The 23,767-nt window shown below is 41.7% G+C and overlaps 1 protein-coding gene across 2 annotated transcripts in view; it reads left to right on the forward strand.

The window, feature by feature from the left end:
• ABCD2 (ATP binding cassette subfamily D member 2) overlaps nt 1-23,528 on the forward strand; it is a 42,419-nt gene extending 18,891 nt beyond the window's left edge. For both annotated transcript variants that reach the window (XM_041405290.1, XM_041405291.1), the window contains exons 7-10: nt 9,942-10,087; nt 16,668-16,752; nt 17,473-17,598; nt 19,171-23,528. In XM_041405290.1, the coding sequence (XP_041261224.1) occupies nt 9,942-10,087; nt 16,668-16,752; nt 17,473-17,598; nt 19,171-19,381 (568 nt within the window). In that variant the 3' untranslated portion in view covers nt 19,382-23,528. The remainder of the gene's footprint in view (nt 1-9,941; nt 10,088-16,667; nt 16,753-17,472; nt 17,599-19,170) is intronic.
• Nucleotides 23,529-23,767: the final 239 nt, after the last annotated feature.

The following is a 23,767-nucleotide window of genomic DNA, read 5'->3' on the forward strand; positions in this document are numbered from 1 at the left end:
CTGCCTGGAGAAAGAGACCAAAAAACCCCACCTGACTGCAGCCACCTTTCAGGTGACACAAGATGTATCTGAAGCACTTTGTGAATTAGCCTTTCACAGCCTATCTGAAAGTAGCCTATTTGTCCAGACTGTGCTCTGCTTCTACTCTGTTGGTCTTATACTTGGGAGGAGACTCTTCACTCCATCTTCATGGAATTAGAGAGCTCTAGCACACAATTCCTCCTAGCATTTACTCCAGCCTTTCTTGCTCTCCAACTATAAGTCTCAGCTTTTTCAGTTGTAAGGAGACAGATTCTGCACATGTTGGCTCTCATTTCCTTTGATTTAAATGGCAGCAAAATTGCACATAGTTGCAGGTTACATTGAGAACAGCACAGGAATATTCCTCAATATCTCTGCACCGTAAGTTGCAGTAAAGCTCTAATTACCACTGAGTTATTTATATAAATTGTTAATAATTTTCTGCCTCTGTGTCATACTGTCTTATTTGCATGGAGGAATGTCTCATGCAGTCTCTGTTAGTTCCATAACCTTTGATCATGACTCTCGAGTCTTCCTAACACAGCACAGATCTAAAATGTCCATCAGCATTTTCTCGTTGAGGACTGATTCCCATAGAGCCTGGAGTAACACATCCCATAGAGCCTGGACTAATCCATTGTACTTCTTTCTCCTCATCCATCCGTCACTGTTCTTTCTCTCCAGCTTGCTTTTACTGTAATTTGGTTATTTTGGTGAGAGGTGTGTTTCTCCAGTAGCATGTATGGTTTGTTATTCTGCGTGCCATTCCAGTAGAAGACCTACCCACTTTCTCAGCAGTCACAGCAATGGTCCAATTCTGTATTCTCTCTCTCTTGCTATTGCTCATTCAAGTAGATCTCTAACATTTCTTTCTTTCAACACCAGGGTTATCAAATGCTAAAAGGGTGGCAACCAAAGATAAACTAATATCAAATGTTGTTTGTTCTTTTACATTTAAAATTTATACACCTGTGTCTTGCTGCCTTCGTAATAATGCTAGGACAGTTTAAAGGTTTATCTGGCCCTCCTAAGCTGTTTGGTTTTACATACATCTGCTCTGTTTCTGATATTTTATTTGGGATTCGTTTACAAGTCTTTTCCTGTCTGGTATTTTTCCTTCTATATTCTAAAAATATCTTTGGATACAAAACAAAATTACATCAGCCACAGAAATATTTTTCCTCTCCTTACCTCTATTGAGTAATCCAAATGTCTGATGTGATTTGCCTTAGGTAGTCCAAGGATATTCATCATGTGGATGAATGAAGCAAGAATGTTTTAGTTCTAAGTGATGTAAATAATAAAGTGATAAAATAAAAGTAAATTTTACGTTATAAGCACATGAAAATTTGAAGATGATAGTGCAACTCAAACGTTGTTTTAAGCATGAAGTAGTTAGTAATAGCCACTCTCATCCTGAAACAGTTCTTGATTATGTAAACAATTTCATCTTGCAAAATTGCTGTGTTTCACTTTCAGATATGCTATATGACATACAGAAGTTGGTGCAAATGGAGTATGTATCTATATGGTTCTTCTGTAGCAGGCTGCTTTCTTATTAGTGTGTGGTCTGCTGGAGAAGTAGCCTGCATGAAGAGCTGTGCAAATACGCCTCTACGAGTTCTGTTGCCTCATCTCATTTAGACTGGCCCAAATGTCTCTGTCTTGGGTTGTATTTTGCACATCCTAATTTGCTGTCAGCTAATACTGCTCTGTCTTTAACTATGATCTTTTTAGTTGAGTCAGATGGAGTTAAGCTGTACTCTGCACATGCCAACACTGCACCAGTGATTGTTGTTGCCCTTCAGCATTTTGCTGATAGTGCATCACCACGTCGACTTGTTCCTTCAATACTTTGACATCTGTTCGTGTCATGCTGTACAGATACCTGCTCCCTGGCACACTGGATCTGCCTGTGGACTTGCTTTTATCAAGTTCATGATGGTCCTTTTCAGTGTGTTTATTTCCAAAGTTCACCTCTTATCTGACAGAGGAGAAAAAGGTTTTTGATAGATAAGCATTAACAAAAAACATAACACAACATACTTCATACTCTGTGCAATAGTTTGTTTGCTATTTTGATATAGATATGGCTTAAAAATTCCCTGCTACCTTGTATCTTATTTTTCCTCTTTTGAGATTAATCATGTCCAGACAGCTTACCTCAGTTCTGCTGTTTGTTAGAAACTGTGGCCTGGCATCTGAGAGGGCTGTCAGGCTCTCTTCTTGGCCAGGGCACAGCTTCTTCCATTTCATCGTTTTGTCATTCCTATAGAAATGCTTGCACTTATTCTTCCTGATTGATGGAAGTTCCATCTTGCCTCATCTAGAACAGAAAAGTTCTTTCCTTGCTGCCCTGTAGGTTGGTGGAAGACATGCCTGCCAGGATCTCTGTGAAACCTCTCAATTTCCACTGAAGGCTCACTCAGAGCTGCAGAGTTTGAATGTTAATTATTAGGTCTATGTGCTGACTGCTCACAAGTAATGGCAATACCTCTTGCTAGGACACTGTGTACAAAATTCACAAACACTGATAGTCAGAGGTGGGAAATGGTTTTGTGGATTAGCTGTACTCCCCCTCAAGCCATGCCAGGTGTCTTCTCTACTGCCCAAACACAAGACTCAGCTGATTGAAGCACAGTTTTCAGGTATTTTCTGTTATTAAGGAAAGAGTTGCATAAATTCCACACTGAAGTATATAGTCAACTTGCTGCATTGGGGCTTACCTTAGGTTTAAAATGTATTTACATAAATCAAACATTTAAGGGCTACTGCTAAACTGATCTTTGTGAAGGACTTTAGCATTCTTCAGGGTTTTGGTCCCTCAGTGCCTTCAAACTGGGGCATGTCTGGAGCAAGCTGTGCCTATGGGAGATACCAAGAGGACCAAATGTAGGTAAGGAATTGAGATGTGTTGATATATACTCAACTTCTACTCCAGTCATCTATCTATGTGCCAGACTGTTTATGAAACTTCATTTAAAAGATAGAAAAAATAAGCTTAGAGCTTTTTTAAGTACATAGGTTAAGCTTGACAAACGTTTTATAATTACAAAGCCATTAATAGATTGTAAGAACTGAATACATGGCTGGTTTTTATAGCATCTATCCTGCAAAACAATGACAGCCTATTTAATCTGTGTTAGTTTCATTTTGCTGATACGAGCAGCTCATAGAATCATAGCATGCCTTGGGTTAAAAGGGGCCTTGAAGACCATCCAGTTCCAACCCCTGCCATGGGCAGGGACACCTTCCACTAGATCAGGTTGTGCAAAGGCCTGTCCTGCCTGGCCTTGAACATTTAGAGGAATGGGGGATCCACAACTTCTTTTGCCTTCAAAATTTAGTTTTGATAGCAGTGCCAGGGGAACAAATTCACGTAGAGGTTAACTGAGAGCTCTGTGTAGCTTAGCAGTGGTGCAGACAAAGTTGCATGTTAGGGAGTAATATGGTGGTTGTATTTACGTGACCTAGTTTCTGCACTTAGCTCCCATTACTCTGTCCAGCTTGAGCAGTTACCTCCAGCTTAGTGCACCTGTCCTGAAACCATGCAACAAAGGATCTGTGACAGATGAACAGAATGGCAACTGTTTGCTGTTTCAATAATATTTTACCTAGGAGCATCAAAAAGCACACTTCAAATGCCTTAGGCATATGAAGTAATGAGAATCAATTTGGTTACGTAACAATGGGAAGCACTGGGAAACATAAACTATTAAATCTGCTTGGCATAAAAAGCTTGATATGAAAAGACTAAAAGGATGCTGGCTTTTTGTAAGGGAAGGACAGTTGAAAGCTCTAATAACAACTGGTATCAACTTCCCTGGGAATAAGTCCATTCTTCTCCTTCCTGCTTTTCCTATAGTTTTCAATCAGAAACTCCATTATGGTGCCCTGTGCTTTTAAAAACCAGGTAGTAGACATAGCCAACACCTCCTTCTTGAAGTGAAGGTAGTAATTTTTCCCATGCCCCTTAGGCTTTGCCATTTGCCTGCCCCTGTGTCTTGGGCTCCAAAACTGCGTCCCAACTCCAAGGTCATTCAGCCTTCTCCCAGTTTCTCCATGATCTGCTCACTGTGACACATTTCTTAGGTTCTAGTTCTGTGTTTGACTGCCTGCAGGCTAAACCTGTTTGCCCAAGACCATGTCCAGGTGGCTTTTGAATATCTCCAAGGATGGAGACTCCCCAGCATCTCTGGGAAGCTTGCTTCAGTGCTTGATCACCCTCACAGTGAAGAACTGTTTCTAGATGCTCATTTGGCATCTCCTGTTTCAGTCTGTGCCCATTAGCACTGATCCTGTCACTTGACACCAGCAAGAAGAGCCCAGCTCTGTCCTCTGCACCCTCCCTTCAGGTATTTATATAAGTTGATAAGATCCCCTTGGGACTTCTCCCAGGTTTCTTCCTCATAGGAGAGATGCTCCAGTCCCTTCACCAGTTCTGTGGTACTTGAATCCCATCAATGCCAGGAGCCCACACTGTGCAGCATCAGGCAGAGCTCTAGTCACAGCACAGCATGTGCTATGCTTGGGCCCATGTGTGTTAAGGTTCTTTGGCACTGTGGTCTTGAGCGCCCTGGTAGGGTTTTCTTAGGTGTAAACAATGCCATTTGTCACTTCTCCTGTCAGACCAAAGGATGTTACCATGAGAACATGCTGCTTCACTTCAAGATAAAGACAAGGACAAGCCAGCAGTGTTATTGCTGGTGCCAGGTGGGAGCTGCTTGCAAGCTCCTTTGTGAAGATTAGCTGACAAAGTTTATCCTGCAGCCAGGAGACGGGTGCAGTGTGGCACAGGCCTGAAGGCCAAGCTGTGTGTGCAGCACAGCCCACCCTGTGCAGCAAAGCATAGCGCAGGCCCGTGGCCACTCGAGGCAGCTGTTCCACAGATCACCAGCTCCATAATGCACAGCAGTCTTCCAGCTGGGACACTGCAGCTGCTTGGCCTGTGTCCTAGGACCAGTTCACTAGAGGACACCATTGACTACCAAGAGGGACAGGGGTAACTAACTCGGACTTACATGAGTAACTCCTAGGTGAGATGAGTGTTTTCTGCTGACAATGCAGAATAGTCCCCACAACACCAGCTTTTCACTTCATTGTTCTTTAGTCATTAATTATGTCATGGTCTCATGGGAGAATGTAGCAGGTGGGATTTTTTTCTTCAGTTCATCATGTGTGTACCTACATAGCTTAGATGGGAATGTGGCTTTCCTAAGAGGAAAGACTTTTCCAGGCTTGGTTATTTGCTTAATATCTTGCATTAATTATACCCTATTGATCTCAGTTTCTGCTTATTACTCCAGCTCCCTTGAAGAGCCACATCACATACCAATAATGCTTATAAAATGTCTATAATAATGTTCCATGTATCCATATACATGGTGTGTCTCTGTTCTGTCCTGTGTAATGCAGTGTTTCACAGCAGATAAGAGAAGGAAGCCAGTGCAGTGTGTGGCTTCTCACGTGTTGGCAGGTGTTTCACTGCAGGCACACTATTGTGTATTCATATCACAGTGCATGGAAGAAGTTATGCCATTGGTAACTAAGCACTGTAGAGACCCAGAGGAAAACCAGCCTTTGCTCTAGAGGCATTGCTGTCTGCGCTTTCTCTTCCCTGTGAAATAAGTGTCACTTCTCATCTCCAAAACTGTGAATAATTTGGGATCATTCTAGAAGAGGAAAACTGCTTTGCTCGTGGTGTTACACTGCTGTGATAAAACTCAGAAACACCTCTTAGGCTGGAATATGCCTGGTGGGACTGACAGGCTAGAACCTTGTCCAGAACAGCTCCTTGTTCTTCAGTTCATTGATCTTCGTGATCATCCATCCAGGTAATCCTTTAGTCATGAGTACTGCCAGAGGTAGTTTAAGAAAAGGGGAGTATTTTCTTTTCACTTGATTGATTCCTTTCAGGTGGTACAATTATTTCAGAATGCATTAGCTGCTAAAATTTTGTATAAATTGTTTATAGTTTGATTTTAATTACACGTGTGGTTTTTTGTGTTCTCTGCCTATCACAAGATACATACTGAACTGAATAATTGTGTGACTTACTCATCTTAAACATTTTTTGCCATCTGACCAGTTCTAGTAATATTCTGTCTGTGATCTAGGTAATAGTAAAAGATCATGAGATTAGATGATACCTGAGTATGAATAGCACTTTTCTCCTAGATTGTTTTCTTGTAGAAATGTGCACAGCTTTGTTGAAAAAAAAAAAAAGCCACAGAGTGATTAATGTGATTTTTTTTCAGCCTTTGATACCAGATGCTAATTATATGCATTGAGAATTCAGCCTTTCATACTGTGCATTTCATTTCCTGTTAGCTATATTCCTTGGCATTATGGTCTTTAGCACTCTGGTAGGATTTTCCACTAGGTAACTGATCTATCTGAAATATTTAGAGGATGTTTGTGGCCATTTCTGTATGAGGGGACAGCAAAGTTCAGGGTAGGGTAGTTTAAAGACAGATCAATTATTTATATATGTAGAACACTTACTGAAACCTTACCTGGCCCTAAAATCCCTTGAACTAGACACCATGTGATAAACAAACAGCCTGTTGTGGTTTTTAAATTTTGATAAGTATTATTTATTATTTTTTAACTCTTTGGTGGTAGCACCTTCTGTTCAAGAGCAGTGGACACAAGGCTACTTAAAAAGAATTGAATTCATGTTCGTTCAAGACCTTTTATTTTCTCACATTTTTAGTGGTGGTGCCATCTTTTTTTTCTGTTTATTTTATTAATGTCATTGAAGAATTAAGAGTTCAATTCCTTTAATTAGTGGAGGCTTTTGTTTCTTTTTGTTTCTTGTTGTTTAATTACTTTAATTAGTGGAGGCACTGTTGATCAAGATTTGCTGTTGGTGAAAACTGGAATTTTTACTATTCATCTAAACCAGGAGCATTGCAATAACTGGAGTTTTGCTGAGGTGATTCCAGACAAAGTATAACACCTTGTAAAATTATTATCTTGACAAGCAAGATGATAGAAAATTCAAATATGGGGGGATCCCCTAGATGTTCAAGCTTTTGGAAAACGGTCCATAATATCTATGTAGTAGGTAAAGGGAGCCACCTAGAGTTAACCTATAGGAATCTCTATGTAGAAATGTATGTCTGATCTTCTGCCACTTCCTGCAGCTTAGGTGGCAAATGCAGAGCTAAATGTTAAACCCGGGTAGCTCTCCTGAGAGCAGGCACTTAAATAAGATTAGAACCTCCTTTAAATGTTTTTAAAATTATGCTGAAGGGTTAGGATAGCTACTGGATTTTGTCTTAAAGAGCATTGGGGAAAAAAAGACTGGTAATAAAGTCTCCCTCCTTCCAGCTGAGGATTCTGACTGGTATAGTATATAATTAGGCTCTTTCCAGTAACTGTCTCTTTGGACACATGATTCCTGCCTGTTAACAGTAGTTTCCTTGTAAGCTATTCCTATTTTCTGCTAGTTAGCAATTGATGGGGTTTGTTACTCCACTGCTAGCTGGGCTTTTCTGTATTTTTGATAAACTAGGTGGGGAGAGGCATGCTTGGCAGTACTGGTGTGTTTAGCTGTGAGGCCAGAAGAAAATGCAGCTGTGCCAGGAAGCAGTGCTGGTGACTCAGTAAACAGCATGGCACCAAGTGTCCTGGCACAGTGCATGGCACCAAGTGTGCTGGCACAGTGTGTTTGAGCATCGCTTTCCCTGTTTTGCCGTAGGTTAAATCTCAGAGCTGCTAGTCATTACAGGATCATACTTCACAAGAGTGAGGTATTAAACCCCAGGCAAATTATATGATAGATAACTCTGTTCTCCTTGCCCTTACCTGCAGCTTCACCTAAATTACACAGCCTTAACCTGCTGATTTAAACCTTTCTGAGCCCAGGTGGAGTTGCTCTTCTGTCCCAGAGGTGGCAGCAGTCTGAAGCAAGTGAAGTGATTTCTACACATGCAAGAAGTCAAGCCCTTTGGGATTTTAGATGGAGAGCATTTTGGATATGTAATAGCTCATTACTTATGAAGTTACTTAATGTTTAGAGTTGAGATTTTGCAATATCACAATTAATGTAAGTAGTTCACTTGCACCACTGCACTTGGTGCTAGTGTTCATGCAGCAGCCCAGAACAGTACTATTGCCACAATAAGCAGAGAGTAGAACAATGAGCAAAGAGGAGCAAGCAGTGCTTATATTTGACTTGTGGTTCTGGTTTTACTCCATCTGGGTGCTTGCCACAACACAGAGATGACCAAATATTTGCAAAGAGTTCAAATCCCCTGCCCTTCCCATCCTCACCCAGTTGGTGCTGAAAGTAGTTTAACCACAGGCGGGTACAGATAGTTCAACGTGGATGTTTGCAGCACTAAAACCAATGCAGCTGATGCCAGCTTGCATGTGAATTTTAGTTTATGTGGCAGCTTTAGTTCTGTAATTCTTCATTTATTGCACTGTGAGTTCCTTCACATTACTCTATGGTGTATTTTAGGGTACTCTCAGAATAACAATGGATAGATCCACCCTTCTGCAGACACCTCCAAGGGAAGGGAAGAAATCTGCTGAGGTGTTACACATCTCTGCCAGGCAAAGCTTCTGCATGGCTGAGACCTTTCCACCACGTGGGATCAGAGCTTTTTAGAGAAGAAAACTGACTGCTTTTTAACATACTCTGAAGTTGTTGGAAGCAGTTCTTGGTGGCAAGGGCAAGCTGCCTGGAAGCCTCCTCGTTGCTGGCCCAGTTTTGACTGCTCCTCTCTATCATCATCCCCTGGCACTGCAGCTTTAATAAGACTAGTATTGTTTTACCAGATGAATCCAGAGTGAGTTGTGGAACACTTGGCACAAGAAAGCAGGAACAGAGTCTGCAGCCTGACTGTTCTTTGGCTCTGACTTTCCCTTCCAAACTCAAAATCCCACAGACTCTTCCTGTGGTGTTTCCAGTTTCCAAGAGCTATCAGCAGTGTCTGTGAGACAGGATGAATATTTGTCCTTCACAAGAAATCCTTAGACCAGCAAAGGAAATGGTCAAGTAGATGTGTCTTAGGTTGCCTTTGCTGTCTTAACCTGAATGGCCTGATATCTTTTAGAGAGCTGTGAAACTATTCTTTCAGTTTTCTTATTTTGAGACTAGGAGGATTTTTGGATCCTGGGCTGTACCAGAGGCTGGACATAGCTCATTACATTGTGGCAATTGGCCGTAGCCATTCCCCAGCCATGACTGAGGACTCTGGCTTCAAATTGGAGCCAGCTTGTTGAGTAAGACAGATGGTATTACCTGCTCTGGAAATATGGTGATTAAGAAGCTGCTTCACATACAGCACAGCCTTGTACTTGGCAAAGGGAGGCTGGTGCTGGGAGGTTTAAAGTGACCAGCCCCTTTAATATGTGCTACTTTGCAATTCAGAGGTGGTACACTGGCTTCTAGAGCCATCTAAATTATGACCAATCCAAATTCTGCACTCCAGAATAGTAGAGAAAGAAGGGTTTCAGTGCAAAGAATGTTTTCAGTGCTCTGCACCATGGAATTCTTCACCAGTTTGAGCTGCAATATTTTTGTTACAACTTGATTTTAACATATATGTGTTTAAATAAATTTCTAAATCTCCTAAGAATACCAAACCTTGAATACAGGATAGCTCTGCTGATTCCAAGTGAAAGCATTCAAAATGGGTTATGAAGTGGATATTTATTCTGCCTAATCTGTCGTTGTGTTTCTATGCTAACACTACCCTTGTTGTTGCCGTGTAATCAACTGTTATAGAAACAATACATTGTCCCTACAGTAAGTTTAGAAAAATGTTCACCCACAATGCACCCACTGGGTAAATCCAGTTTTAGCAACATAGTATTGAAAGCTTTGTACCCTGTTCATAAAGCATCAGCAAGATGTGCTCACCTGAAGCCATCCTCAGATTACGTTTCCCTCTATTGTTCCTCAGGCCCTACATGTCCATTGGAACACTGCGAGATCAAGTCATCTATCCAGACTCAGTGGAAGACATGCATGAGAAAGGCTACCAAGATCAAGATCTGGAGTCCATTCTGCATATGGTTCATCTCTACCACATAGTTCAAAGAGAAGGAGGTAAATTGCATCTTTTTGGTAAAAACTTGACAAAATCCATTCCTTGCGTGTGTGTTTTAGTGACCTTTACTAACTGAACCAGCAAAACTGGATTCAGACCTTCGTGGTTGTGGGAGCTACACAGACACATGGTTGTTGCTCCTGATGCTAGCAGATGAAGAGCTGAGTGCTCCTCCCCTTCCCAGTAAATCCATGCCCAAGCTGAAGATCCTCACTATCTTGTGATGGCCAGTCTTCTCCTGGTATTGTGGGATCACTTACCTTCCTTGATTTTCATAAAAACTGTCTTAAAACATTGTAATGTCACTGATTACATCAACTTGAAAGCATGTGAATGAGAGAGTCAGATCTGCTTTCACCTCTCTAGTTTGTGGGATCAGCAGAACTATGTGCCTTGGAAAGGGGTGTCTGAGACCACCCCGCCAGAGTGAGCAAGTTAAAAATAACCAAGCAACACTGGCTGGCAGTAGAATGTTGCCATCTACTGCTTGCTGTTTCAGTTGCCATGTTTCAGTGTTGTTTGTCCTCAGAGTTGGGGACAGTGTGTATAGATCTACTGGCACTATAAATGTCAAGATGCTAAAGGCTTCTTTTGTATCTAGGAAGGAACTGGAGCATTTCATGGCTTTTTTCCTCCCAAGCACAGCAGTAATTTCTATCCTTTTGTTCCTAACAGACACTAATCTCTAATTTCAACTTCCTCCCCATCATTATGCTTTTCAAACAGACATAGGACAAAGTTGGTAACATTCAGAGAGAAGAACAAGGATCTTCAGAACCCTTTAAGGGGTGTGCTGAATTCTGCCAGCTGCCTTTCTCTGGCAGCTCTCAGGGCTAGTTTCGATCAGGTACTTTGCCTTGTGTGTGCTTGGTGAGTCTCAGGATCGCTCTGAAAACAGAGAGTAGTGCTTCAACTGCTGGGAATCCCAAGACAGTGTCTAAATTCCCATTCTTGAATGGCAGCCTGTTGTTCTGTAAAGAGGCAGAAGCTGTCTTTTTTTCTGAAGTATGTGTAGATACTTCAGAGTCTTTTCTGCACATTTTAGAGTGGGAAGCAGTAATCATTTACAACAGCAATTGTATACCTAAAGATACTTCTCCACAACGGGTTAATGCTTCTTTGTAATGTAATAAGAATGTAATAATGACTGCTGCAATAGAAAGTTAGAATCTGCCATTTTTCTGTTCATGTTATTATTCAAATCTGATCCTATAAGACAAGAAGAAGTAGGCAGAGCTAAGCTCAGTGAGTGGAACAATTGCAGAGAAGGCCTCTCCTTCCTACACTGACACTACAACTATTCCTGTTAGTATTCCTGAGTCACTTACTTCATTAAAAGAGGTGCTCAGATTGCAGAAGAACAAGCAGGAATGTTGGAATGAGCAGCTGGAAAAGGAGGACTAATTAAGTTGTCAGTGGTAAGAAGTCGCTGTGGAGCGTGTGCACTCGCTGTGTGCTGGTACTCGTGCACAACACATGACCCTTGGCTGCCAGAGCCACTGCCCAGCAGTCCCTGAGTGCGCATGGTTGTGGTTTCTGACCCTGCAGCTGGAGTGTGTAACTGCTGATGGGGCAGCCACTGTGCCCCATGTCCAAGATGCCTTGGCTACAGTCACTGAAACCCCAGGTTTGGATCAGTCTCGTGCTGCTTTCTGTGCCAATGAAAGTATTTATTGCTGACCCCGTTCTTGCTCTTCCTCCTGTCTGACTGCACATGCACAACACACACAGTGTATTACAAAGGCTGGAGGACGCTGTTACTGTTCACTGGTGCTAGATTGAAACTCAGGATAAGGGCACACAGTGCAGAAGTTTGCACAAACAAATGTTGGGAAAAAAGTGTCTTGGGTGCTTTTTGATCTAAAGTGACAGAAGTGGGCAAAGCCGGAAAACAGGGAGAGAGATTACCACATACCAGGAAGTTTTTAGGACCATAATATACTTACTTGTTCCCTTTTCTTCTTGGGCATTTGCAGGAGACAAGTGCCAAGGTAGGAGCAGAAAGGAAATCTGTGACATATGATTTGACACGTTACATGGATTTCATATGCTTAGATATTTTTTAAAGCTGCCCTGGTCTGGGATAAAGATTCATGTTCTGGGGTTTTCTGAACGAGCAAGACAGAAATACTTGCTGAAAGTGAACAGTTGAAATTTTTCATTTATGTGTAGCTTAATATTTTTAAATTCCAATTTGTATTTTCTTCTTTTGCTTTAAATCATATTTTTAAACTAAAAATATTTTTATTAAAAATTGAACATTTTTGTTTATGAAATAATGAAAAATCTCATATAAACCTCTTGTGCTTTAACTCATCACAAATGTCATGTATGTATAACCTGATACTTTGCAGTTTTGTGTTCTGCTCCTTGTGGACGGTTATGAAAAAGCCAGATGAAGCCAGAGGTGCACAACTTTGACTCAAATTATTTGTTCTGGCATGACGTTACTGTTTTTAGCTGAATTACTTCTACACTGCAACAGTACAAGGATCACCTCATTCCAAGTATTGTGTCTGATGTTTCTGTTGCTGCCAATGACAGAAATTCCTCTCTTTTTGTGGCATTAAGGTTTAAGGAAGTAAAATAAATAGCCCAGTTTGGCCTTTAGCTTCTGTGTTAGCCTCATGAAGCATTTTTCAGTCGGTATCAACAGAATACATTAAATCCTCCAAAACAACAATCCCCCTCCCCTGCACCACTGTTCTGGATGCTCCTGAGCCCAAGCCCTTGAAGAACCCAGGGCAGTGGCTGTTGGCAGTAGCCCCCCTTTGCTGCTGGAGGCAGAGCTCCCTTTCCACTGAGGCCCACACTAATGTTTTTCTCACCACCTGGACATTAGATGAATGCTGTTTTATTACCTTTTTATTATCTGTAAGGTGCCACCATCAACATTTGCAAAGTTGTTAGCTCTACCAGAGCCATAATTTTGTACAAAATGAAGGTTGTATTCAGCGTGTGTGGTGAAAAAGCATGTCCAGAAATGGGAGCTCAAAGCATGCAGATGTGCAGTACATACACATAAAGTTCCTTCTGACCTGCTTTGAAAATCTGTGTATATTGAACAAGTGTCATGGAAGGCAGGCCTGGCTGCTGGCAGCCTGTCACACCAGGGGAGCCATGGGGCCGTGAGCTGCGCCGTGCACGCGTGACTGGGCCTGTCCGCTTGGGGCTGATGACATTACTGAGCAAGTCCAACCTGTTTATGGTTTCTCAGCACCTCAGATTATAATTATTCCTCATTATTTTGCACATTTGTCATATCTTTGGGTGTTGTCCAGGGAGCCTTTGTGCTAGGCCATGTATAAACAGACGGACAAGCCCATTTCCTCTCTCTGAGATTATTTCATCTGATCTCTTTAGCCCTGGATTTGCTTTTGTTACTGGTACCAGAGGAACTCTGGAGAACTCTGCCAGCTTTTCCAGTGGCTCTGAAATCCAGAGACACAAATCCCTGCAGTGTCATACTGAGCTGGGGCTCGTGCAATCCATGGTCTCTTTTTCATTGCTCAGCTCCAGGTTGTCCTTGCATATTCATCCTGCACAGCACTGGGCTCTCTTTACATATGTCTGTGAAAGAGGTTTCTATGCCCAAAAACTCAGCAGGGGTGGACTCTCTGGCTGTGATCTGCTGTGTTAGCCTTTCTTCTGTCCTTCAGTCCATGTCTGATAAGGTGCTTTGGAATGTAGATCTGAAAAAGAAACTTTTAAGCTTATCTTTTCATGGCAGCTGAATGCTCATTCTTGCATGAAAATGCAAGTATTCACAAGGATGAAGGATGCAGAGCGCTGTGGATCCCAGGAGTAACCCATTTGGGTTTTGCCAAATACAGCTTGCATTTTCCTTCAGAAAATTGAGATTAAAGGAATTATAAAAGAAGCCATGCAAGAAAATTAAATGCTGCTATTCTGAGGCTATCACTAGTTTTTGCTGGCAGCTGTATGTATTTCTGCTGCTGTTACTGTGCCCCAGCACATTAAACATGCTCTTTGTCTTACTGGCTGCAAAAGCCATAACAAGAAGGTGGGCTAGGAATTTGGACTCTGAAAGCCAGGATTGTGCTTGCACTTACTGAGAGATTTGTGCTGCATTCATGGGCGAGCATTTCGTTTCTTAATTTCTGAAGTGGATGTAGTTATGGGTGACCTAAGCCACTGTCTTGGCTGTTACTCACAGAATACTTCAGGACCTTCACTGACCTGTGCCATGTCAGCAGGAAGAAACAGGAGACAAGTAGGTGCACTATTGTTCACAGACAGGGGGGAGTTAGTTTAGTGTGAGTAACAATGCCTAAATGTTCAGACCAAATTATTTAGACATTAGAAAAGAGGTTTTTTAAGGGATAATATAAAATTGCACACTTCCTTATCTGTTGTTTAAGGCATTCCAAGTGGAAAATAGGAGAGTTCAGGGAGGGTGCTAGGCAGGAAGAGAAAAGATGCACATGGCATACTCAGTCATAATGTAAGTTGAAGTAAGCACAGAGATGACCATTGTAAATGAAGGTTAATGAAGGTAAATGAAGGTTAAATCTTACACCTTTAGAGTAAATAGTATAATTCTTTTGCTGACAAGAGGATGCTTCTTTTTGAACTTCATTCCCTTTTTGTCTTTTAATAAACCTTTATAAACCAGCTGATCAGGAAGAAACTGTATGAACACAGGCACTGCTCCCCCAGGCACATGTGCACACATGCACACCCACCCACACCCCAGCTCAGATCCAGGTCCTGAGCCTCATCTGTATTCTCAGCTTAAAAATAACAGAACCTAAGCAGCACCTTGAATGTTGTCTTCAGAAGCGTAGTTGTTTCCATGGCTTTTGTGAAGAACCATTCCCATCCCCTGCCAGAACCCTTTGCCAAAATGGAGTGCTCCAGGTGTTTCACAGTGCTTTTTGGGAGCTCAGGGTGTTGGTGGAAGAGCACTCCAGCTCTCTGTGAGGTCCCAGCACTGGGACTGCTCGGCAACAGCAGCCTGTGTGTATCTGTTCCCTTTACCAGAGTATATCCTAATGGTGATTCAGCTGATCATTACACAGCTCCACCTTTGCTGGGAGCCTGCTGAGAGAAAGCACTTTATGTGCTCCTGGGAGGGTGCCCACTGTGAGGATGCCTCCTTACACAAGAATGGAAGGAAAATAGAGAAAAATTATAGGATCACTAAAGGTGATGTCTTTCTTGCATATGCCTGGTTTTTAAATCTAACTTTATAAATATTTATTTTTAAATTATTACATTATATTTTCTAATTTTATGTAGAACAAAATCTTGAAATTTAGTTTCTATCATTATCAGTTACTGGTTTTGGTCACACAGCCCCCCATCAGATGTTTCACTGATGTTTGTTCAGTCCTGCCAAGCCCTGGTTTAGCACCAAGCACAGGCAGAGCAGTAGCAAGACTCCTGCACCTTCATAAACCCCATTGTCTCGTATTTGTTCAGGTATCAGAAATAACACAGCCCACGCTCCTTGCTTTGTCTTATTTATAGTCTTTTCTGGCAAATATTTATTTTAAGTTTGACAGTGGCAGAAAACAGGTTTTGACTGTGTTATTAACTTTTTAGTTACAGTATTTCTGGGGCTGATCTGAAAAAATGTTCTTTTCCTCTCAGCCCCGCTTCAGCTGCTTGCCTCATGAATAGATGATCTGTTGAGAAAAATGTCTTATCAGATTTTTTTTGCTACATCCACACTGTTCTTTTTGAAAACTCATCTATTTTGCTACTCTCTCCATCTGGATTGTTTGACTGAAAACTTATTTTCAGTAAGGCAATTAGTTACTATATTTTTTTCTACAGGAGGAATTAATCATACCCAAGTACTCACAGAACACCTGTCTGCTCTAAGATCACAGATGAAATGTCTCATGCTCATATTGCATGTACCTGAAAGTGATAAAGAAATAAATCAGTTAGAGGCCGTGCAGAATATTAAATAAGGATACCCTATGTTACCATGTTATAGCAGTTGTGGGTTATTTTTAAATACAAAGTAGTAGGAAAATTTTATAGAAGATTCTCCTGCCTGATTGCAGTTTCACTGCCTGTCTGTGCTCATGGATACATCCCTTTGTCTGCAGTTGTGTTTCTGTTGGGTTTGCTGACAGTTTTCTTTGCCTACAGTAGTGAGTGCAGTCTGACACTGCTCTTTATTTTTTACACTTTATTTATTTTACTTTGTTTTTAAATTTCCACTCATACCTTTCATTAAAAAAAATAGAGAATTGTTCCATTAAACAAATATGACAGAATAAAATTACTAGTTATATACAGGTCAAAGAGTTATTTTCAAAGAGATGGTAAGTAAAGTTTTTTGACAATATCTATGTGACCAAAAAGTCTAAATTCCACTTTCAAATTTGTCATGATATAAGGGACATTTTTCCAGTTGATTGCCAGTGGATAGACATTGAGATGTTTCAGAAGATGTGATTCAGTAGCCTGAGCTGTCTCTTCTGCAGTTGAAATGCTCTTTATGATTCTGGTTACAAATTGCAGAGGTGTTGCAAGTGAAGCTGCATTTCCTACGTAAACTTATATTGTTCTGACTCATTTTGTTTGCATTTTTTTAAAAAGGCTGGGATGCTATTATGGATTGGAAAGATGTCTTATCAGGAGGAGAAAAACAAAGGATGGGCATGGCCCGGATGTTTTACCACAAGTAAGTGTTATGGTTCATTCCTTAAGAAGCATTTGAAAATGAGAAAGAGCTTTGCAGATCCTGTTACAGTTTGAGCAGTAGTAGACTATAATCTGCATGCAATATGCAACATTTTCTAGCATAGGACCTGCATAAAATCTTGTTGTTTATTCATTCAAGCTCTGTCTGTGGTTTGGATAATGCTTCTCAAGCTTTGCTTTTGGCAACAGAGCATTACCTTTTTCACATATTTCTTTCCGTAACATCTCGGGCACAAGCATCTTCCCTCCTACAAATGCTGCTGAAGTGTGATGGACTGTTGCAAGAAGCTCTTGGGGCTTGAAAGCCAAGCTCCTTAACCTCTTTTGATTTTGGAGACTGCAAGCACATAAAGGCAACCCAGTCCTTACTAGCAGTGGATAGGAAGCTTTGAGTTGGCTTTAGCTACTGCATAACTTGATGAGTAGAAAATAATACTAGGTCAGACTAGGACATAGAAGTTAGATCACTGTGTACTCAAATGGGACAGGAAATAAACCCCATTTTTCCTGGAAGTTGTCTTTTCACCTGAATAATGCATGGAAAGTTCATGTTGTTTCTAGCCAGCTTCCAGCTGTAAATAAGAGACAGCTGTCTGGCAGAAATAGCTCTCTACTTCCTGTTGTTCTTTCAATTAAACCTTGTACATGGGAGTACTGTCCAAAACCTAGAAGAGTAACATTCTTTATCTACTTTTAAAAGGCCGAAATACGCATTGCTGGATGAATGTACGAGTGCTGTAAGCATTGATGTCGAAGGAAAGATATTCCAAGCTGCAAAAGCTGCTGGGATCTCCCTGCTTTCCATAACACACAGACCTTCTCTTTGGTAAGCATATTCAGGGCTTTATCATGGTCCTTGCTTTTAGCTCTCTGACAAGCAGTGGATTGGCCTTTATTCTTTGTACTGGGGCAGTTGTTTAGTCAGTATCTACTGCAGTTTCTAAGATAAGTTGTCTACAGCAGTAGTGATGTAAATTAATTTAACGTGGATTTTTTGCATTCTTTAAAAGGTATTTATTTATTCCTCTTATTTTTTAATGTGTTTCAGTTATTAATATGCAGATGTCTAAGAGGTAATTAATTAGTGTATGCCACAGCCACAACAGGTACCACCAGATTATTCTGTAAAGGTGACAAGATACCTGAGGTGTCCTGGGGGAGTTTACCAGTGCAGGGAGAAGATGGGAAACATGGCAAGTGGTTAAACTACTCTTCGTTCTTCCATAGGAATACTATGTCTGGTTTTCTAGCAATTGTCCCCTATCTGCAGCATTTAGCTTCTTGATTTTTTGGGAGTTTCGTAATGGAAAAATAGAAGGATGGGTTAAGCATTTGGTATCACAAAGTATAATATGCAAAATATTGTACTGGTGAATATTGGTCTGGAGATGTCAGTCCCATGTCGTAAGTCATTTTGTTTATTAAAACTCTCACATTCTCTGGATGAGATTTACAATCAGTATTTTATGATGCATTTTACCTTCTATAATTTATAGTGATAAATTATGCAGTCATACCAGCAGCTTTGAGGGAACTCTGTGCTCTTCCTCTGGCACCTCCTGAAAAATGTTTTGTCAGGTCTTGACAAACTCCACATGTACTCCTTTGAATATTTTCAATGCACATACCCTGATACTCACTGAAAGATCTGTTACTCTTATACAGACTTTTTATTTTGGCCCCTTGCAAACTGAACCATGTTTTAGGAATAAAGTTACCTTTAGCCAACTTTGTAAGACACAGGGGAGCAAACTGAGGTGTAATTTGAACAAACTTGAGTTTTATCAGTAGGATCAGGTGCATCATGCCCACCTCACTGTATTTGCTGTTAAGGAGGTAAGACATCTGTCAGAAAGGGAGGTAAATAAAAAAAGAACTGGGACTAGAATTCCTGAGGGAGAAATGAACCTTGTCTGATGCTGCTGTTCTATCTCCTGGGGAAAAAGGCATCTGATAAAGTTGTAGTGAAGGCAGTTGTAGCCACAATGTTTCTTAGAAAGAGGCAGTAAGAGGGACAGCAGGTGATGAGTGGGACTTCCATGGCCCTGCTGCCACTCCTGCCAGCATCCCTGCAGGCGAGGGGCTCGGAGCCTGGCCATGTGGGCTGCAGAGGCAATGACTGCCCCTGCTGGGAGCTCACAGCAGTGTTGGCAGCCTCTGAATTCACTATTAGCCTGGGGCAGTCCTGGTGACAGGCTTTGAAATACCCAAATCCCTTATGAAAGAGTGTCCTGGGATGAGGAATCATTGAAAAAAAAGCCTTACCCAGTGATCCAGAACTGGACAGCTCAAATTCTTTAGAGGCACCTTTGAAAAGAGACACATACATCCAAATTTGCATGCAAGAAGGAACCATCTGTTCCCTGAGCCATTACTAATGTTGTAATTTCTGCTGCAGGAAGTACCACACTCACTTGCTGCAGTTTGACGGACAAGGCGGCTGGCGTTTCGAGCAGTTGGACACCGCTATCCGTTTGTCACTGAGTGAGGAAAAACAGAGACTGGAATCCCAGCTTGCAGGAATTCCTAAAATGCAGCAGAGACTCAATGAACTGTGTAAAATCCTGGGAGAAGATTCAGTGCTTAAAACAATGGAGAAAGAAGAATAAATAATTTATGGTTTATGTTTTTAAAAGTATTTTTTTAGTTAAAAGCATTACGAATTCAGCCATTATCCTTTGCATGCATTGTGACAGAGGCTTAGAGCATAGCAAAACACAGCCAGCAGAAAATAATGCTCTGAACACTATGTAAGACTTCAGTGTTTTAGTATTAGGGAGGAAAGTGGTTGAACTGTGAAAAGAAAATAGGCAAGTGCACAGAGGATAAGATTAGTCATTAAAGCTTACGTTAATTCCTAGTGAAAGCCCAATTCACTGCAACAAATGACCAACACCCTTAGGTTTTCTAGGTGAATTTTTGCCTGAGCCTTGGCCTGCAGAATGTGCTCTTGTACCAGGTCACTGTGTGCGTATGACATGCCTGCTACGCAGAGCAACCGGGCATGACACTCAGGCATGGAGCACAGCAGGGCCACTGTCTGGGTGAGTATGCAGATGCATGCAAAAATCTCATTTGGGTATAAGAAACATTCTCTCAGCCTATGTAAAACAAGATTTCTGTTCTACTGCTGAATAGTATACATGCCTTTACCTGCATTTCCATAGGAAATAATGTAATAGGCTGACCAGAAGACAAGTGTCTGAGCAACCCACTGCCCTCATGATAGAGAAGCAGGGACAGAGCTAAACATGTAATATACTTGTGCTTTATGCCATTACATAGCTTCAAAGGCTCTTTGCCCTTCATGATACATCAGTTCCTTCAGGGGATTATTTATGTCCCTTACTCGGTAACCTCTGGTGGTGTGGATGGAGTACTGGGCCTGGCATCAAGTGACTTAGTTTTGGCTTGATTAAATCATTCATCTTCTCTGTGGGTCCAATCCAGCTGGCATCCATGTCTGACCCAGTTCCTCCATTGGCATAATCACAGTATAGACACTTGTTTGTTCCATGAGACACTTTGTGGTGGGAAGGACTGTAGGAGAAGGAAATGGCAATTTTTAACAATAGGCTGAATTCTCAGGCATGGCTGTCCTGCCAAATGAAATTCTCAGCACTTATAAAGGTCTGTGAAAAGTTAGAGCATTTGGTAACCACTAATGAATATACCTGCCATATTTTGGTGGAGTGGCTGAACATTGCCCTCCGTGTGAGCAAATGCACTGGTTAAGAGCCTTGCTTTCAGATGCACTCAATGATTGTCCCATCAGCTTTTCAGTTCAGATCCCCAGTCAGTCAGAAGGTTCTTTAACAGAACTGCCTGAGACAGTGCTGGCCTGAGTGCCTTGCCGAATGCAAAAGCTGGAGAATTAGAAATAAAGACGTGAATGTATTTAGGAGGTCCTGTTCTCTCTGACTCCAAGTGCACGGCAAAGGGGCAGCTAAGGAGTGAAGATCAGGAGGGGAAAGAAGCTTTGCAGATGGGCAAATGAGCCTTAGCCAAGATGTAGCAATCCTGAAGTGTGTTGGGTTTTGTTTTTTTTCCCTAGAAGTGTGTGATTCCTTAGAAGATTTCTGTCTGTTCTTAGTCTGAGAGAGGCAGTGCATAAACTGCTAAGAGCTGTTTGGAGAGGGGAAATATTTTAGGGGCATTTGCTGAGCTGGAAATGTTTGAGCACCCTAACGTTAATATAACCTGTTTCTTTTTTTCTGATTGCTTCAAGAAAAAGAGGAAGGTGAATTACCTCTATCTGCCAAATCCCAGTCCAGTGCACTAACCATTAGCCCATATTCCTTCTCAGTGTGCTCAGCTTGCTGCTTGGTATGGCATTTGCACCAGAAAATGGAGCAAGTCTGCTCCCTCCAGTGTCTGTAGCTTGAATGTAACCCTGTAATTTACCCTGGTGACAACAGTTGGTTCCTTTCATTAGTTTTTTTTTCTGTAGAGCCCCCTGAGACATCTCACTGATACAGAAAGGAATGCTCCTAGGAACCTTTGAAAGGGCTGAAAAATTAAGGTTCGAGATAATAAGATGTGTCGTAAAACACAGGTGGAGGTCACTGCTGGGGTGGCTGACATGTGTATGCATTTTAATTTGCAAATGTCTGTGCTTGTCCCTCTCCCTGAAGGTGAGCTTTCCCCTTTCTCATCTTCAAAGCAAAATTCATAACTGCTAAGGAAAAAGAGAAGTCAGCCAAGAATCTGTTCTCAGCGAGCATAACCAAGATGACTGATGAGTGTAAAAGCTTGCAGGTTTCTGATTGATGTTTCTCTAAGATGAGATGGATCAGGGAACACCACGCACATACCATTGTCCCAGCTGCAGTGTATCCTGCTAGCACAAGGCAGACTCAAAGCCACTTTCCACAAGCCTTTCCCAAGCCAGGACCTGAGGTGGAGGAAGGGGCATTGCTGTTTCTCACCTCTCCATTAAGCACTTTAACATGTGGCTGGGAACTAAACCAGGGTTATCCACTCCCTGAATGAGTGGGATACTGAAAGGTGCTGAAGAATTGGCCCAGTTTGGCACAGCTGCAGATATCCCACCAAAGCTCTGCCCCTGTCCTTTGACTTGCTGGGAGCCATTATGGCAGCCCCTGAAATCTACTGTATGCCTTACAGAGATCAAAGCTGGATATCCCTCATGGCACAAACCAAATCTCTTCTGAGGAAACCACGTTTAGTAGAAGAAAGTTTGTTTGCAGTTGATTTTTTTTAAATGAGATTATGCATAAAACATACAACATTTATATACGTTAGTGAAATTTTGATGTTATGAATTTTAATGTTACGAAATTTTGATGAAACCTGAAATCAGACCCGGATCAATCTAAAGTATTTTCTTTGAAGTTCAACATTTATTTCTTGGATCCAGTAACAGACAACCATTCCTGTTCAGATGTGTAGTGTAAAATACTGTAGCATCTCACTGAGCTACTTGTGTTCCTGTAGGCATGGCAAGAACATTAGAGGCCGCTATGAGAAGAAACACTTCTCTAAACAGGAACTTCCTGAGTGATACCTAGCTGGTCTTAGAAGGAATTTCTCTACTAGGGGCTTGTTATATTTCAAGTTAGTTTTGTGGCAGGAAGAGAAGCTGCCCTGGAGGTATTTTCTGCAAACTTTCTGTGTTGTTCCAAGGGCTAGTTGAGACTGGAGTCTCCGTTTCTATTTCTGGAGAGTTTTACAGGGCATGGTCCAGCTCATTTTGTGCTGCTTTGGGTCCAGCCTAGCAGAGGTGCATGCTCCCTGCTCAGGAATGGCTCATGGAGAACTGTTCTGGAGCCAGGGCATGGGGAACACATGGCCCTTGCCATGCAAGAGGATTAGAGTGGGACAGGATACCTTGGCAGAAGTTTTTTTGTGGTGCAATGAGAGCTGCTTATGAATGTTCATTCCCTTTTTGATGTTGAGGAGCTGTGGCTCCCCAGGAGGCTGAGGAAGTGACTTTTTGGCCTCCTTTCTGCCTGTCATACCTACCTGGATCTAGCAAGACCCTGTCACAGTGTCTGTGCATTCAGGGCTGGGCACTGCCCAGTGCTGGGCACACCCAGCCCTGCGAGCACCCTCTCACCCCCCAGGCTCAGGGCAGACTGGATTGCCTGGGTCTGTTTGCACCTAGAAGAGCACAGGTGATGAGCAAAAGTCATACCTGCCTCAGGCAGGCAGTATCTGTACAACAAAAATATGAGTCCTTCACATCAGTGTGTTCAGATAATGCAGAGTGTTTTTGCAAGAATCTTCAGAATGAAAGGACACAGTTTTTGTGTGTGGGATTTCACTATTTTAACCTGGGAGGACTTTGTTTTTTACTTAGTTTTGTGGTCAGAATCATTTCTGGTTTGGACTTGGAAGTCCTCCTTCTGCAGGGACAGAAAATCCCATGTATGTTTCAAAGGAATTTTTCAAAAGCAGTGGGATTTGTATTTGAGTAGGGAATGAAGGACTGGGTATTAAATGGGATATTTTAGAGAAAATTATATCTTAAAGCAAATGAACACATCTACAGTCCTCTCAAACTTATGAATGGTGATAGTGCATGTCAAAGTCAAATTTCTGAGCCAATCACATAAAGAAATCCCCTACTGAGCTGTTCATGAAGCTTAGGAGAACTGAACTGTTAATCAAATGTGTCTTTGTTTTGTTTATGTTTGATATTAATGCCTTTTAAGAGCAGACAATTTATAAAGCAATAAAATATGCTTTACAGTTGTAATTTATTCCAATCTCAAATAAAACATGTTGCATTTACTTTCAGTTTACAGTGTTCCTTATGAGTCATCCACAAAGCAGTCAGGACCTGCCTGCATGTGCTCTGGGAGTCCTTTCCCAACCCTTGTTTCTGTGATGGAGCAGGAAAGCTGGGGTGGATGCTGTGCATTTTCAAGTTAAAACAAGTATTTCATTCCTAGGTCAGGCTGGCATCAAAGGCTGCTGTGATGTTTCTCATTTTTCGTGCCATCCATTCGGTGTGTAGCTGATTGATGACG

This window comes from Onychostruthus taczanowskii, unplaced genomic scaffold (genome assembly GCF_017590055.1).
Source record: "Onychostruthus taczanowskii isolate IOZ18803 unplaced genomic scaffold, ASM1759005v1 scaffold23, whole genome shotgun sequence".
Taxonomy (NCBI): Eukaryota; Metazoa; Chordata; class Aves; order Passeriformes; family Passeridae; genus Onychostruthus; species Onychostruthus taczanowskii.